Source organism: Eptatretus burgeri, chromosome 17 (genome assembly GCF_056783735.1).
Source record: "Eptatretus burgeri isolate ZD-2024b chromosome 17, Ebu_testis_v1, whole genome shotgun sequence".
Taxonomy (NCBI): Eukaryota; Metazoa; Chordata; class Myxini; order Myxiniformes; family Myxinidae; genus Eptatretus; species Eptatretus burgeri.
Window position 1 is genome coordinate 31,408,145 of NC_140977.1, and position 16,964 is coordinate 31,425,108.

The following is a 16,964-nucleotide window of genomic DNA, read 5'->3' on the forward strand; positions in this document are numbered from 1 at the left end:
GCTGAGTCAACCCCCTGGTGTTAATTCAGCAGCCAACGGGATTTGAACTCAGGACCCTGGGATCCCAAGCCGCCACCCTAACCACTAAGCCAACACCAGGCTCCAGGTTAAAAGGGGAGACAAATAAATATACCTTGGGCTAAAAAGGGGATTTATTTTTTAGGGGAAAAAAAAAGAAAAATTTCATGGCTGAAAATCCCCCATTCATTTACATGGGGAAAAGTGAGCCAGAACCAGTATTCTTTCCCTACTATTATCCTTTACTTTGGAATTGAACTCACCTGTGGTGAGTTACAGGTGCCTGCAATATAAAAACAAGGACAAATGTGTCCAAGAGCCACATCCTAAAGGTTTTGTCTTCACCAGAAGAAGAACAAGAACAAGAACAAGAAGAAAAAAAAACTTCCGATATTTCGTCACGTGCCTTGACGGACCCAATAGCGAGACCCGTCATCATGGGCGATCGTCGTTCATGACGAGAAAATAGTGTATTTACGAAATTACAATACATTAAGTGGAATAATCTTTAAATAGTAACGTGAACTTTTCGAAACTTTAGAGCAAATGTCCGAATATATTTAAAAGTTCATGATAGACGCTCTCAAAAGGCACCCTCAATGTGAGGATGTGTACAGGTGTTTAGTATTTAAGGAGATCCGGATCATGTATATAAAAGAGCCGAGTCCTAAAGGTTTTGTCTTCACAAGAAGAAGAACAAGAAGAAGAAGATGATACAACAACGCGGAGCTCTCTTTGAGCCCTCACTTCGCGAGACGTGGCTAAAAACTGATCCAACCAGTTTTAATAGAGAAAAGGAGTAATTCTACTGTTTTGTGTCACTGTGTGTACCACAATGAGCATGGAGAAAAGAAAGAAAACCAGAGAATTGTCTGAGGAGGTCAGACACAAGATTGTAGCCAAGCATGGACAATCTCAAGGCAACAAGTCCATCTCCAGAGACCTTGATGTTCCTGTATCCACCATATGCAATGTTATCAGGCAGTTTAAGGCCCATGGCACTGTAGCCAACCTCCCTGGACGTGGCCACAAGAGAAAACTTGATCGAAGATTGCAATGACGGATTGTTTGAATGGTGGGGAAAACACCTCAATCAACTGCCAAACAGATTCAAGCTGACCTTCAGATATAAGGTACGGCAGTTTCAACTCGCACCATCTCGCACGTCGCCAACTCAATGAAAGGGTGTTCAATGGTAGGAGACCCAGGAGGAGCCCACTGCTGAGAGAGAGAGAGAGAGAGAAAGAGAAAGAGAAAGAGAAAGAGAAAGAGAAAGAGAAAGAGAAAGAGAAAGAGAAAGAGAAAGAGAAAGAGAAAGAGAAAGAGAAAGAGAAAGAGAAAGAGAAAGAGAAAGAGAAAGAGAAAGAGAAAGAGAAAGAGAAAGAGAAAGAGAAAGAGAGAGAGAAAGAGAAAGAGAGAGAGAGAGAGAGAGAGAGAGAGACTCAGATAGAGAGAGAGAGAGAGAGAGAGAGAGAGAGAGAGAGACTCAGAGAGAGAGAGAGAGAGAGAGAGAGAGACTCAGAGAGAGAGAGAGAGAGAGAGACTCAGAGAGAGAGAGAGAGAGAGAGAGAGAGAGAGAGAGAGACATAAGAAAGCCCGACTAGAGTTTGCCAAAACACACCTGAACAAACTAAAATCCTTCTGGAGAATGTCTGAAGGACAGATGAGATTAAATTAGAGCCTTTTGGTGAAGCACATCATGTCTGTTTACAGAAAACAAAATGAAGCCTTCAAAGAAAATAACACGTTTCCTACAGTCAAACATGGAGGGGGTTCAGTGATGTTTTGGGTTTGCTGTGCTGCCTCTGGCACCGGGTGCCTTGAATAAGTGAATGGCATCATGAAATCAGGAGATTACCAAGGCATTTTGGAGCGCAATGTTCAACCCAGTGTCAGAAAGCTGGGGCGCCATCGAAGGTCATGGGTCTTGCAGCAGGCCAATGACCCCAACACACACTTCAAACAACACACACTCTCCGACTCTCTGGAAAATCCTCTTTATCTCTTTGCTGACGACTCCACCCTCTGCCGTACCATCTGTCATCCCTCAGACTGGCAAGTAGCAGCTTCTTTTCTCTCTGCAGATCTGGGTAAAATCACAAACTGGTCCAACACGTGAAACATGTCTTTCAATCCTGACAAATCTCACTCTCACTATGTCTCTCCGAAAGGACCATTTAGAACTCCCCTCCTCCCCCAGGTCAGGTCAGGTATGGGAGCATGTGCCAGAGCAGCGTGTCGCTGCGTCCACTTTCCGCCAGTACTCCAGGGGCCTCCGTCTGGTCATCCCCCAGGCAGATGCCTGGCACATCCCCATCTCCTTGAGATGGCGATCAACCTGCTGCAACCATGAGGAACATGGTCGGCCCATTGGCCTCATCCACTCATGAGACTCCCACGCTGAGAGAATCTGGTGAGCGGCATCAGCGTCAGGAAAAAAGAGCCACATGTCCATACAGCCGAAGCTGACGCTCACGGACTATGCAGGTAACAAATCTCATTTGAGTTTCTCTCAGCAACCGCTCGTTGGAGACAAAGTCCGACCTACGACAGCCAAGGATTCTCCGAAGAGACCTGGTACCAAAGGAATTAAGTCTCCGTCTCAGATCCTTCATCAGAGTCCAAGTCTAGCATCCATAGAGCAAGACTGGAAGCACCAAGGTCTTGAAGACTCAGACTTTCGTCCTCCTGCACAGGTACTGGCATCGCCACACCCCATTATCCAGTGAATCCATGACTCCCCAGGCCCGACCCAGACGTCTATTGACCTCTGACTCACAGCCAGCAGAGACATGAATATCACTGCCAAGGTAAGTGAATCTCTATAAGACCTCAACATCCTCACCACAAACAGGCACAGACAGGACAGCAGCATCCAAGATGTCAGTGAAAGCCTGGATCTTAGTTTTGACCCAGGAAACCCCTTAATCCCAGCGGCTCCGACTCCTCATTCAGCCCCTCGCGGGCCCTCAAAAGGATGTCTAAAGTCTCCGCAAAGATGACTGCATCATCTGCGAAATCAATGTCAGAGATCTTGACATTCCCAAATGATGCACTGCAGCTTGATCTCTCAGACATCTTCCATAGAATCCAGTCCATACAAATCCTGAAAAGTGTGGGGGCCGGTACACGCTTACCCCAGTAACAACTGGAAATAAGTCAGAGATGAAACCATCAAATCTCACAGCAGTCTCAGTACCAGAGTAGAGTTCAGACATCAGATTGATCAGTTTTGGTGGTACCCCACGAAGACCTAGAATCGTCCAGAGGGCATCCTGATTCACTGAATCAAATGCTTTACAGAAATCAACATAGACTGCAAGCAGCCCCTGCCAAAACTCTCGTCTGCATTCGGTGAGGACCCGAAGAGCAAGGATTCGGTCTATTGTTGACCTCATTGGTGTAAAGCCTGACTGCTCTGGATGCTGGTGCTCAAGCAGATGGTGGCGAACCCTATCAAGAATTATCCGAGCAATGACCTTGCCTGGCACTGAGAGCAGCGTAACCCCTCTGTAGTTGTTTCAGTCTTGGCGATCACCCTTCCCTTTCAAGAGAGGGACAACAAGGCCCCTCTTCCAGTCAGTTGGAATGATGCCTATGTTCCAGGGAGAGCACAGAACTGTATGCAACGACATGAGTGCAGCATTTCCACCAGCCTTGAGAACTTTAGCATGGACGCCACAGATCCCTGGAGCTTGACCCCATTTCAACCGGTTCACCGCAGCCTGTGTTTCCACAAGTGAAGGTGAACCACAGTTGATTGGAGGGTCAGCAACAGTGATTGTAACATCCCTGATGTCGAACTTGACAGCTCGTGGATCAGCCTGGTACAACCCCTCAAAGTAACCAGCCCAGCGGGCCTTCACTTCGGATTCCTCTGTCAAGAGCCCACCACCCTCTGCTCTAACTGCAGTACACCGAGGGATGGGCTTGGATGAATGCAATGCGTGAATTCCCCTGTAAGCAGGACGAAAATCACTTGACCACAGGTGATGCTCTACCCCCCTCAAAGATTCCTCGCACATAGGCCTCCTTGTCCACCCTTAGTGCACGAACAGTTTTACACCTCAGCTCCCTGAACAGCTCAGCTCTGCCATTCAGTCTGGCCCTGCGACTCTGGTCAATGGTATCCAGTGCCCCTTGAGACAAAATTCTTCTTTGCCCTACAGTGAGTTCCAAGACATCCACCGGCAACATCAAGGACGGTGGTCTTGAAGGCACTCACTCCACAACTCTTCAGGACCTCCCAAATTACCCAGACCCCCCAAATCTCCACTCAGCTTGTTCACAAACTCCTCAGCTACCCTCTCATCCTTGAGCTTGCCAACATCCAGCCGAGGCTGGGATGGTACCATTCTCCTGGATTTAAGATGCAACTTCAGAGTTGCTACAACAAGCCGGTGGTCGGTATTGAGGAACTGAGTACTCCGGTTGACCCTGCAGTTCTGGATCATCCTCCAACGACCATCAACCAGGACATGGTCAATCTCCTTTGCCACACTGCCAGCGTTGGAATACCAAGTCCAGCGATGAGCTTGTGGGCGCTGAAACCATGAACCGGCCACCCTAAGTCCATGACTTCTTGCAAAGTCAAGGAACTTAGTGCTATTCTGGTTCCTTGTTCCAGACCCATGGGGACCAACACACGTCTCATAACCATCCATATCAGTCCCAGTCGATGCATTGAAATCCCCCAAGACTAGAAGTGTATTTCGTCTGGGGCACTGATCAACCACAGACTCGAGCGTGACGTAGAACACGTCCTTCACAGTGAGATCACTTGCCTCAGTCGGAGCATAAACAGAGACCAGGGAAATGACACCTAAGGAGTGACGAATCCTTTGTCTCATAATACGCTCGTTGACCGGTGTTACCTCAATTATCATTTGAGTCAGCTTATTGGACACAGCCACAGCAACTCCTTGGGAATGGTCACCATCAGAGCGACCAAACCAATAGTTGGTGTAACCACCCACCATGATCTCGCCGCAATCCAGTCTCCGAACCTCAAAGAGTGCTGCAATACCGATGTCCGAACACTTGAGCTCAGATGATAACAGAGACAAGTGATCTTCCTCTCTTAGGGATAGGACATTCCAGGCACCCACCCGAAGGGACCACCTCAGGTGAACCCAAGGAGACCACCGTCTGGTGGACGACACCTCAGCACCACTCCGACACACTCTCCCGCAATCTGACCCGGGAATGTTACCACGTGGTTTCCCTCCTATCATCGAAGATTGGGGGTCCCAAAGGCTTTGCCCCAATCCCGTCATTCGTGAACTGCCTTGCGAGGGGAAGCTGCACAGGAGGTACTCCCACGGAGTGGGTTTTCAGTTTTATTTGCGTTTTTGTGTTTTGCGGAATGAGGGGTATTACGGTGGCCGGAGTGCAAATCCTGCCATCATCCTCCTAATAAGAAGTAACCCAACTGCAGGAGGACATCCGCACACAGTTGGGCACCAGATATGGATGGCCGTTGGCTCACAAGGAGCTCCTCCGCCCTTTGACAGGTTTTGTTTTTAATCCTGCTGGGTGTCCATATCCAAACACCCTACTCACCAAAAAACCTGGTGGGGGAGACGTTTATTCGCCGACATCCCGACCATGGAACAGGTTAGTGCAGGTTTACATGATACCTGTAGCAAGTCACAGATCTAATCTTGCCTGACCTGACTGATACCTGACCTGACTCCTCCCCCCCCCCATCCACTTTCTCGACAATCCTCTGGAAGATGTCCTTTCAAGCTTCTGGGCCTCACCATCTGCCATGATATTTTCTGGGAAAGCCACATTTCCGAGCTGGCCTCCAAAGCCAGTCACCAACTGGGAATCCTCCACCGTGCAAAGTCCTTCCTCAGCCCACCTGAGCTGACCACATGCAAAGCTTTCATATGCAACCTGCTGCAGTACTGCTCTCCCCTCTGGGCTGGTGCTCCTGCCTATCACCTTTCTCGGCTTCATGCTGTGAAAACCAAGGCATTTAGGATCATTGGTATCTCCCGCAGTGAGGCTGAGCCTTCGGGCCTCTCACTCGCTCACCGCAGGCAGGTCGGAGGTCTTTCTGTCTTCTGCCATCTCCTCTCCAGTCTCGCACCCCCTGCTGTGTCTGCAATATGTCCCTCCAATATTTCCGCCGGGTGCTCAAGCTCTGCCAACAACCCCCTTCTGTTAAAACTACCAAAATCACGAATCACTGCTCACCTTCACTCTTTCATTCCTCTTTTTCCCCAGCTTTGGAATAAACTCCCACACCCTCTTAATTCCCATTCTTCCCTCCAGGCCTACAAAACAGCTGTTCACCACCACTTATCTTCCCCCATCCAAAACCTCAATCTTTTCTACCCCCATTAATCCACCCCAAACCCACCTCCTTCAAATTCCCTGCTTTTTTTCCTGAAAGTCCCTGTAATGTCCATCTTGTAAACCCCAGGTTCCCCACCCCATCCCTCTCCCTTCCATTGATATCCTAATATCTCTGTTCCCCACTGTTTTGTCCTTCCTTCTTCCACCACCCTTATCTCATGCCCACCGAGCTGTGTGTTGAGTGTTAGGGCCCTGTCACACTTTGACGTTTTAGCCAGCAATGGCAACGTATAAAAATGTATGTAAAATGTTGGCGTATGCTGAAATTTTGATGTTTTTTTAAAAGTTTCGAACGCATTCATAATGAGTTGGACGTATGCATAACGTATTAGTAACGTACACAGAACGTTTTAATCACATATAGATAACTTAGACCAATGAATGATTAGCGTGTTGTCGGCGTTCACAACCTATGCCCAACGATAGTCTAACTTATGCATAGCGCGCTGCATGTATCGCCGACTATCACGTGGCGTAGCCTATTAAAAAGCTGCCGCACGCCGATTTAAATCATAACCGGCTGAGAATTGGAAGTGTCAACATCGCAGTCACACCTTGACGATTTAGCCAGCGTATGCCGACCTATGAAAATTTTGTCTAAAACGCTGGCACATGTCGAATACGTTATGGGTAAGTTGTGTATACGTTAAGAGCACGCTGAAAAACACTGCCATACGTCATAATACGCCTTGTACGTCGTGAAATTTCAAGCATGCTGATAATTTTACGACATACTCGCCGTATGGCTCACACGTTCCGCTACACTGGGAATAAGTTGTAGGCACGATATGCGATCGTTGACACACGTCGACACAAGTTCCTTGGAAGTTACTCATAAGTCGAAACACGTCGAGGTAATGTTGAGCATACCCGGAACTTATTTTCTCCGTCAAGGCACATTTTCTTTTTTTCTCCTTGGCTCCGTGAAGGCACGTGACGAAATATCTGAAGTTGTTGTTTTTTTTTTTTTAAAGTCGATCACGAATTTTAAAATATATTCGGACATTTGCTTTTAAGTTTCGATGTCAACGTGACAATATCCTCAAACAGAAAATATTCACAGAGGAGGAACTAAGAATAAGACGAGCAAACTGAAGAGGCAATCGGACGTGACGTAACAGCACGTGACGAAATATTGGAAGTTGGTGTTGTTGTTGGTTTTTTTTTTAGTCAATCACGAATTTTAAAATATATTCGGACATTTGCTTTTAAGTTTCACCGTCGACGTGACAATATCCTTAAACAGAAAATATTCACAGAGGATGAACTAAGAATAATACGAGCAAACTGAAGAGGCAATCGGACGTGAAATAATAGCACGTGACGAAATATCGGAAGTTGGTGTTGTTGTTTTTTTTTTAACGCTGCCAATACGCCATTATACGGTAGCTGTAAATTTGAAACACGTTCAGTAAGTTAAGTGGTCGTCCGGAAGACGTCAATCAAATACGTATACATACGTCAATATGCGTTGGAGGTACGTCACACATATCTTCAAAGCACGTTACTCAGGTTAGAAATAAGTTTTGGGTACACTAAGCATTACCTCGACGTGTTTCGACTTATGAGTAACTTACAAGTAACGCGTGTCGACGTGTGCCAACGATCGCATAACGTGCATCGACGTGTGTCAACGATCATGTAACGTGCCTACAACACGTTACTCATAGGTTATAAATAAGTTTTGGGTACACTAATCATTACCTCGACATGTTTCGACTTATGAGTAACTTACAAGTAACGTGCATCAACGATCGCATAACGTGCCTACAACTTATTCCCAGCGTATGCGGAACGTGTGAGCCATATGCCGGCATACATCGTAAAATTTCAAGCATGCTAAAATTTGCGGACAACCGCAAAGTACAGTGATTAAAGCCAGCGTACTACGACGTTATGCAGTGTTTTTCAGCGTGTTCTTAACGTATACACAACTTACCCATAACGTATTCGACGTGTGCCAGTGTTTTAGAAAAATTTTTCATAAATCGGCATACGCTGGCTAAATCGTCAAGGTGTGACAGCCCCTTTAGCTCTCATACGAGCCTCGACAATGTACACAAAATAAATAAATAAATATATTTTAAAAACAGTACCCAGGAATAGTTCAAGACAAAACATTGGACTGTTCTGAAGTGGCCAGTAATGAGTCCAGATCTAAATCCCATTGAACACCTGTGGGGAGATCTGAAAACAGCAGTTGTGAGAAGGAACCCTTCAAATCTGGGAGAACTGGAACAGTTTGCACAAGAAAAGTGGGCCAAACTGCCAGTCGAGAGGTGTAGGAAGCTCATTCATGGCTATAGGAAGTGCTTGACTGCAGTTATTTTGTCCAAAGGCTGTGACACCAAATATTAAGTCGAGGGTGTCAATAATTTTGTCAATGCCATTACTTTTTATTTTCTGATTTAGAAGGATCTATTAAGTTCTGAATCAAAAACAAAGGTTCTGTAATGTTAACAGTGAAACAAAGAATTGTGGAAACCAAATACTTTTGTCAATTTAAACTTATTTTTCATGAAAATTGTGAGTTATTTGAAAAAAAGTGCAAGGGTGCCAATATTTTTGGCCACGACTATACTGTCTCCAATAAAATGCGTGTGAAAACAATGACTAGTGGCATACCTTTCGAGCTTGATCAAGTTCTTTTGTGCAGGTATGCAACTGCTCCCTCTCACGAGCCAGTTCCTTCTGAAGCTCCGCAGCCTCCTGCCGAAGCAATGGAAATCAGATGTGCTCATACTTGGGGATGCCTATTGCCTAAGCATCAAGGGGTGAAACATGATGCAGGTGAGCAGGTAGACTAAAATAAACAACTCCAGCACATGAACTATATTACATAATAATAATAACTTTATATTGTGCCAATGTTTCCCACAAGTCCAGCCTGATGGCGAAAGAGCACTCAAATATACCATCAGAGATGGGGAATCCCCCACCATTGAATGAAAAAAGGTCATACATATTCCAGATAATGAGGGAGGTGAATTGGAAACAAGACACCATTTGGTCATCATCTCGAAAAAGTTCCCCAGGGGTGAGGAGTGTAGTAACCAAAAATAATTGAAATCAGACAAGCGGTTTTCCATTTATTACAGAAAACATTTTTTTCAAGATGGCCACCCCAGTCGACCATCTTGGATCCGGCCACGCCCAAAATCAATAGGGTTCTTCCTTTTCAGGTGGTACATGTGTGACCCAAATTTCAAATCGATATGGCGAAAAATTTTTTTCAAGATGGCCACCCCAGTCGGCCATCTTGGATCTGGCCATGCCCAAAATCAATAGGATTCTTCCTTTTCAGGTGATACATGTGTGACCCAAATTTCAAATCGATATGGTGAACAGTTTATGAGTTATCGCACTCACAGCTATAAATGTTGATGCCCGGACGGACGGACGGACGGACAGTCGGACGACCTGGGTGACAACAATATCCCCCTTCCGCCACGCGGCGGGGGATAAAAACAACAGTGTTGCTCGGCGTTGGATGTACTAACAGGAGCTGCAATGAACGTACACCTCCTGTATCTGCTGAGCAGGGATAATTTTGCAGCATAAACAATATGTACGCAGGACAGTGGGAAAATAGCAGAATCATTGTTCAAATTGTAAATGACAATAGAGCAAAGATAATTACCTCCGTCGCCGAAGGTGGACAGAGGTTATGTTTTCACCCCTGTCTGTCTGTTGGTTTGTCTGTCTGTGAACAGAATATCTCAAAACATTCTGAACACATTGGGATGAAATTTGGTGATGAGGTTGGGTGTATGACAAGGATGAAATGATTAGATTTTGGTGAAGATCTGGATCTGGATACTAGAATTTTAAAAGTTATTCTTCACCACCGAGAGATTGGGCCAAAAATGAAATGTAGCACGATGTCCAACAAAGTTAAGAATGGATTTGGACGAAACTTGGTGGACAGGTTGGGTGTGTGACAAGAATGAATTGATTCGATTCTGTTGAAGATCTGAATATGAGAATTTTATTAATTTTTAAAGTGATTCTTCACCATTGAGATATGGGCCAAAATGATATACAGTAAACCCTCAAATATTGTGGGTTTTGATCAATCACGGGCAATCTATTGTGTTCTGATTGAGTTATCGCGGGATTTTGTTTCGGCCAATTGTGGTTTTTGAGCTAAGACGAGTCATTGTTTGCATCCACATGTATGATTACCAACCTTTACGAGCCTTTTGTTGTTTCTCATGCACCGTTAATTGTATTAATCAGACCAGCATACGGAATGAAGCTAGGTTTAATGATGAATCATCATGGAACAGGAAATGACAACCGGGAATCCTCTAATACTAGACCTACAAGATCTAGTAGCCACACAAGTTAAGAATGGTGTCCAAACGCAAAACGATGGACAAAATTAATTGTGCCAAAAGGCAGAGAAAAGGTTACGACATTGTGTGAAAAAATGGAGTTGTTAGATAGGTTAGAAAGAGGTCAAAGTGCAGCATCTGCAGGCTGCCATTATGGGATCAATGAATTGACTGTGCGGTGAATGTGAAAAATGTGTTGATATGGGAGAAACCATTGTAGATTCATCTCGTTGAGAGGACTGGTGATATGGGTGAAACCATTGCGGATTTACCCTCTTGAGAGGACCGATGATACGGGAGAGATCATCAACGCCGAAGAGACGGGATTATTCCAGAAAAGAATGCCATCTTGTACCTTCCTGGTCAAGCAGGAAAGATCTGCTCTGGCTCAAGGTGGCTAAGGATCGTCTTACCCTTCTTCTTTGTGGTAATGCAGCAGACGCCTTGGTTGTGCTCCCGAGGATCCAACAGCAAATGCAAGTTCTACATACACATCTTTCTAACCTCCACCCTCTCCCCTCTAGCAGCATCATCATCTCTCAGCCAAGTCTTGTGTTTTCAATTTACGGCAGAGTACGTAATGCGTTTACCCTCACCCACCTCACTGTTTTGTAATAAATTTTAAAGGTACGACTCTTGGGTTTTGGTTTATTTTATACTGTATATATTCTATATACATGTTTATTTCAATGTTAACATGCATTATGTACATTTTATGTTTATTTAAATTGTGTTGTGTTTATTTCTGGCTGCCACTGCCCTACCTCTATATTTTCTCGAATCCCAGGAACCGAACCCCCACTTTTTCCATTGGCCCTTGGTTTCCACTATCACAGCATTTTCCAGGAAGCTAATCCCCATGACTGTATAGCATGATATTTCAAAAAGTTGTGGATGAGTTATGACAAAACTAGATGGATGAATTGGTTCGGTGACAATAAACCGATTTGATTTTGGTTCAGGTCCAGATGCAGATCCAGCCTATCAGCGGGATACAAAACGTAAACTGTTCAGCCTGGTTGAGGTATGCACTCTACCGAGTGCTGTTCTAGTTAGTAATGTGACAATAATGTTTATATCTGTATATGGGTTGTTGACATTGCTAACAAATCACGAAACATATAACCGACCCGCAGAAAGTTTAACAATGGCTCTTTCGGCCCTCCAACTAGGAGGACTTCCCCTCACCCTGGTTTAGGGGATCAAGGTAAAACACCTGGGACGATAAAAATTGAGAAACGTGGTACGAGACAAATTCGGAATGGGATCCTCAGCTTTGGAGGTCATTTTCCTCAGAGCAAAAAGAACCATAATAATCTGTATGTGCAGGAAGCCAGGACTGGAACCCTTGCTCGTTTTGGTCAAACTTGTTTTGTCATTTTAAAGAAGCAACATGACATACGGTACCTTAAACATTCCATTTGCTTTTAATAAAATGGCTTTGAAGTCATCTGAGAGAGAAAAAAATTAAACTACTTCCAGTAAAGAAAATTGCATATAATAAAGCAACAATTGCTTGGTCTGTTTATACACAATATGTTGCCTTACAACTTTACTTGCACACAATATGTCACCCTGCTGATTGAGGATTCCCTTCAAGGTTTACAAGACATGAAAATGTATACAGGATCAATTCAATAAAACTTTGACACAACGTAGCTTGCCTTTTCGCTGGTTTCCCGTCTGGCAGTCTCTGCATGTAACTCGCTCTGCACTTCAGCCATGGTTATCTCCAGTTGCTGAATCTCAGCTGTGGCTGAGGCCAAGCTGCCTTGCAACGTATCATGTTCAGCATTCATTGCATCAGCCTTTGGAAGGGAAAAGTTTGAAAGGAAGGTGAACATAAGAGCAGGTGGTGATGGAATGGTGATGAGAGGTAAACAAAAAACCCCCAAAGGACTCACTTCCCGAATTGCTTCCTGCAGATGTCTAGTCAAATCATTCACTTGATCCTCTGCCACCTCAGCACGCTCGCTGTGTAATTTCAGTTGACACTGGATGAACAATCACAATCAGGCATGGGCCGCCTATCTCCCAAACGTTTACAATCCCTGCTGTTCGTTTCCTGAATCTGTGTCTGGCTACAATCGCATACCTTTTTGTTTCCATAATCATCATTTAACAAGATAGCTTATGATAATTCTGATTCAACTTCGTCACACTGCTCCACAATTTGCCATTGGGTAACCAAGTGACCTCATATCATGAACAGCTGGCTTGCCTAAATATTCAAGCTGTATAAGTCAGATTAAAGTTAAATGCCATCATAATTCACATAAATGATTGGAGAAAAATATAACACCTCCAAAAGAGAATAAGCACATTACATTGCTTCTGAAACACAATTCATGAAACCTTGTAAATTATGCTTTTAGAATACGTCTCACTTCATGATACAGTGAGATGTTACATGTCAGATAAAGATGTCTTAGCTCAAATAAAATAAACCTTATCCCAACTTCTAACCTTTAAGATCTCCGTCTGCTCTCTGGACTCTTCAAGAAGGTCATTCAGCTTCTCGCACTCACCTCTCACTCCTACAAGCTCCTCTGAGGCATCCTGCATCTGGAGCAGATACAGGACAGTTTGTAGTGGTCATATAGCAATTAAACTCAATGCTTGGAAAACATGGAAACGACCATAAACGATGATGATGATGATGATGATGATGATGATGATGATGATGATGATGATGATGATGATGATGATGATGATGATGATGATGATGATGATGATGATGATGATGATGATGATGATGATGATGATGATGATGATGATGATGATGATGATGATGATGATGATGATGATGCAACCTGTAGGTGACCAGCAATCCATCTTGGGTTCTGAGATACTTGGTTCTCACACCTGCTTTTTGTTGATGTCCAGCTCCTTTCTGGCCTCCAGAGCTGCATCTTTTAGCTTTCCCAACTTCTCCTCCTGTTGCTGGGCTTCATTCTCCAGTTGTGCTGTAACATTTGTGGAAAACACAAGAACACATAACAAATTTAAACGACTTGATCCTCCCATGAAAACCCATTGTACATGGTTCATTTCTGTTGTGAAGCTTCTTCCCACCTCTCTCAACCCGGAACTAACCACCAACAAAGAACATTCTCAAAAAGGCTCAAAATGTTTGACCTCGAGTCGGGGTTAAAAATGCGTGGCCCATGATTCACATGTGCCCACAATCAGCAAATAGGTGTGGCAGGTGTTGTGACATTGTGTTCAAATTCAGGAGGGCTCAGACCTTTGTATTTTCTTGCCACTTTAATTGTACGAAGCAAATCAATTTTTGTTAATTAGATATTTCATCTTATTTTGCAAATTCGAATGGGCTTTTTTTCTTCTTCTTTTTTTGGTAAATGAACCCACACCCCAAGCCTATCCCACACATTGTTCAATTATAATACTTCAATTTTAATAAAATAATGATTTTAAAGATTGTTTTAAAAAAAAAATCCAGAAGTTTAATGCTACTGAAGCAGTCTTGTATACCTCACCCTTATACACTGTGATAACACGACATCGAGTTGCAGTTTAGGATATGGAGCCTTTTTTTTAATCACCATCAAATGCATTGTTCATCAGAATCTTCTTCACCCCGACCCTCTCACATGCCATATGCTGATATATAGCATGGATCTTGGGAGTGTTATAAAGGCGATTTGTGTTCTCGACTTAAATTATATAACCCAATTTAAATAAACATTTAAAGAGGTTTGAAGGCGTATAAATAAATAAATTCCGAGTTTTACCGCCGTCTTCCCCAGTGTCTGTTACATCTTCCTATTGAACACGTTACATTAGTTCTATGTGACTGCCGTTTGTGTCCTTTATGATGTCCTTAAAAACAGTAAGTTTCCTGTTTGGAATTTTTAATTTTATTTGACTGACAGATAGGCAAAGTAATTTTTTTTATCTCACTCCTCTCTGTGCATGAGCGATCGGGATGAATTCAGAGCCAAAATAAGGTAAAATGGCAGACTTGTCTTCCAATTAGTGTTCAAAATATAACATTTGATTTAAATAAGTTGTTCCTCGATCATAAACTGGCAATCATAAAATGATAAGACAGACAGACAGACATGTACCAATTGCTTAACCCTGCTTTTCTCTTCGTGTGCGCGAGGTAATAACCACATCTGATCAAAATTAATCTGGAGCTTGCAGTAGCGCGAGACCTGTGCTCACCTGCTCACGGAAAACTCAGAGCTCGACAGGCAATAGTTACAGTGTCCGATTATGATACCATTTTGCTTTGAAACTCACAAAGAGAAACAACTTGACAATTCTATAGCACATAAGATTTGTATACAAACATACATTTCCACTGCACACACTTGCAAAATACAGCAATTTCTTCATTTCATATGATCGCAAAATATCCGAGTTGACAGCATAACGAGGTTGGACTCGGACTCGGCTCGGAATCGCAACTCACCGAGTTCAAGTTCGGGAACTCGGTTCGGGTACAGCACTACTTTGGAGGATGGTGAGAGGATGGACAATTTGATTTGCAGGTGAACCTGATGTTGGGCTCCAAATGTTGGGATTAAGAGATATATATCGGCCTTCACCCAAATTAAACCAAATCATCAATAGGGCTGTATTAACAGGTGTATGTAAATACAGTAGATGTTTGATCACCTACAATCGACAAAAAGGATTTTATACTTGTGTATTATTGAATGCTGAACATTACACAAATGCGAAAACTAAAAGTAGACTGAATCATCAATCACATTTCTCAGACATGACATGCTCCAAAAAACAAGTTCAAAATCACTAAACAAAATCACTAAGCAGTGACGATTGACAAATGTAAGAATTATCCTTTTATAGCTCGATAATGGACAGTCTGGTGAAGCAATGTAATACACTTTGTAAAATGCAAGTTCTTGTACACGGGATACTTTTCATGATAAGGTGTAATTACCATAAATATGCTCACCTTTTAAAAACAAATAGGCAAAATAAAGAAATCAATACAAATCAGTAATTTAACTGCTGGTCAGAGCAAGTGCAATGTGTAAAAAACTAATGATGAATGTATGACATGCTTTGTTGGTGACACTTACAAATCTGCCTTTTCAAATGATCAACCAGATCCAGTTCAGCTTCATTCCTGGTATGTTTCTCTGGATTGACCACACCATCAGCATTCAGCTCTCCACCATCTGGTCCAGCTCTTTCACCCACAACTCGCATTCTCTCTTCTTCGAGCTCTTCACGAAAAGCCTCCACTGCACGCCTGCCCTCCTCCACCTCGCGCCTGCCCTCCTCCACCTCGCGCCTGCCCTCCTCCACCTCGCGCCTGCCCTCCTCCACCTCGCGCCTGCCCTCCTCCACCTCGCGCCTGCCCTCCTCCACCCCGCGCCTGCCCTCCTCCCCCCCGCGCCTGCCCTCCTCCCCCCCGCGCCTCCCCTCCTCCACCCCCCCCCTGCCCTCCTCCCCCCCGCGCCTGCCCTCCTCCACCCCGCTCCTGCCCTCCTCCACCCCGCTCCTGCCCTCCTCCACCCCGCTCCTGCCCTCCTCCACCCCGCTCCTGCCCTCCTCCACCCCGCTCCTGCCCTCCTCCACCCCGCTCCTGCCCTCCTCCACCCCGCGCCTGCCCTCCTCCACCCCGCGCCTGCCCTCCTCCACCCCGCGCCTGCCCTCCTCCACCCCGCGCCTGCCCTCCTCCACCCCGCGCCTGCCCTCCTCCACCTCGCGCCTGCCCTCCTCCACCCCGCGCCTGCCCTCCTCCACCTCGCGCCTGCCCTCCTCCACCCCGCGCCTGCCCTCCTCCACCTCGCGCCTGCCCTCCTCCACCCCGCGCCTGCCCTCCTCCACCTCGCGCCTGCCCTCCTCCACCTCGCGCCTGCCCTCCTCCACCTCGCGCCTGCCCTCCTCCACCTCGCGCCTGCCCTCCTCCACCTCGCGCCTGCCCTCCTCCACCTCGCGCCTGCCCTCCTCCACCTCGCGCCTGCCCTCCTCCACCTCGCGCCTGCCCTCCTCCACCTCGCGCCTGCCCTCCTCCACCTCGCGCCTGCCCTCCTCCACCTCGCGCCTGCCCTCCTCCACCTCGCGCCTGCCCTCCTCCACCCCGCGCCTGCCCTCCTCCACCTCGCGCCTGCCCTCCTCCACCCCGCGCCTGCCCTCCTCCACCTCGCGCCTGCCCTCCTCCACCCCGCGCCTGCCCTCCTCCACCCCGCGCCTGCCCTCCTCCACCCCGCGCCTGCCCTCCTCCACCCCGCGCCTGCC

At 45.6% G+C, this 16,964-nt stretch overlaps 1 protein-coding gene across 1 annotated transcript in view; it reads right to left on the bottom strand.

Annotated features, from left to right (window-relative positions):
• The window catches only part of LOC147009692 (uncharacterized), a 63,994-nt gene that overhangs the window by 46,763 nt on the left and 267 nt on the right, over positions 1–16,964 (bottom strand). Inside the window, exons 2-7 of the mRNA XM_085861202.1 lie at positions 15,800–16,959; positions 13,587–13,687; positions 13,188–13,286; positions 12,626–12,715; positions 12,386–12,529; positions 9,010–9,093 (exon numbers count right to left, since the gene is read on the bottom strand). Coding sequence (XP_085717328.1) covers positions 9,010–9,093; positions 12,386–12,529; positions 12,626–12,715; positions 13,188–13,286; positions 13,587–13,687; positions 15,800–16,959 — 1,678 coding nt within the window. The remainder of the gene's footprint in view (positions 1–9,009; positions 9,094–12,385; positions 12,530–12,625; positions 12,716–13,187; positions 13,287–13,586; positions 13,688–15,799; positions 16,960–16,964) is intronic.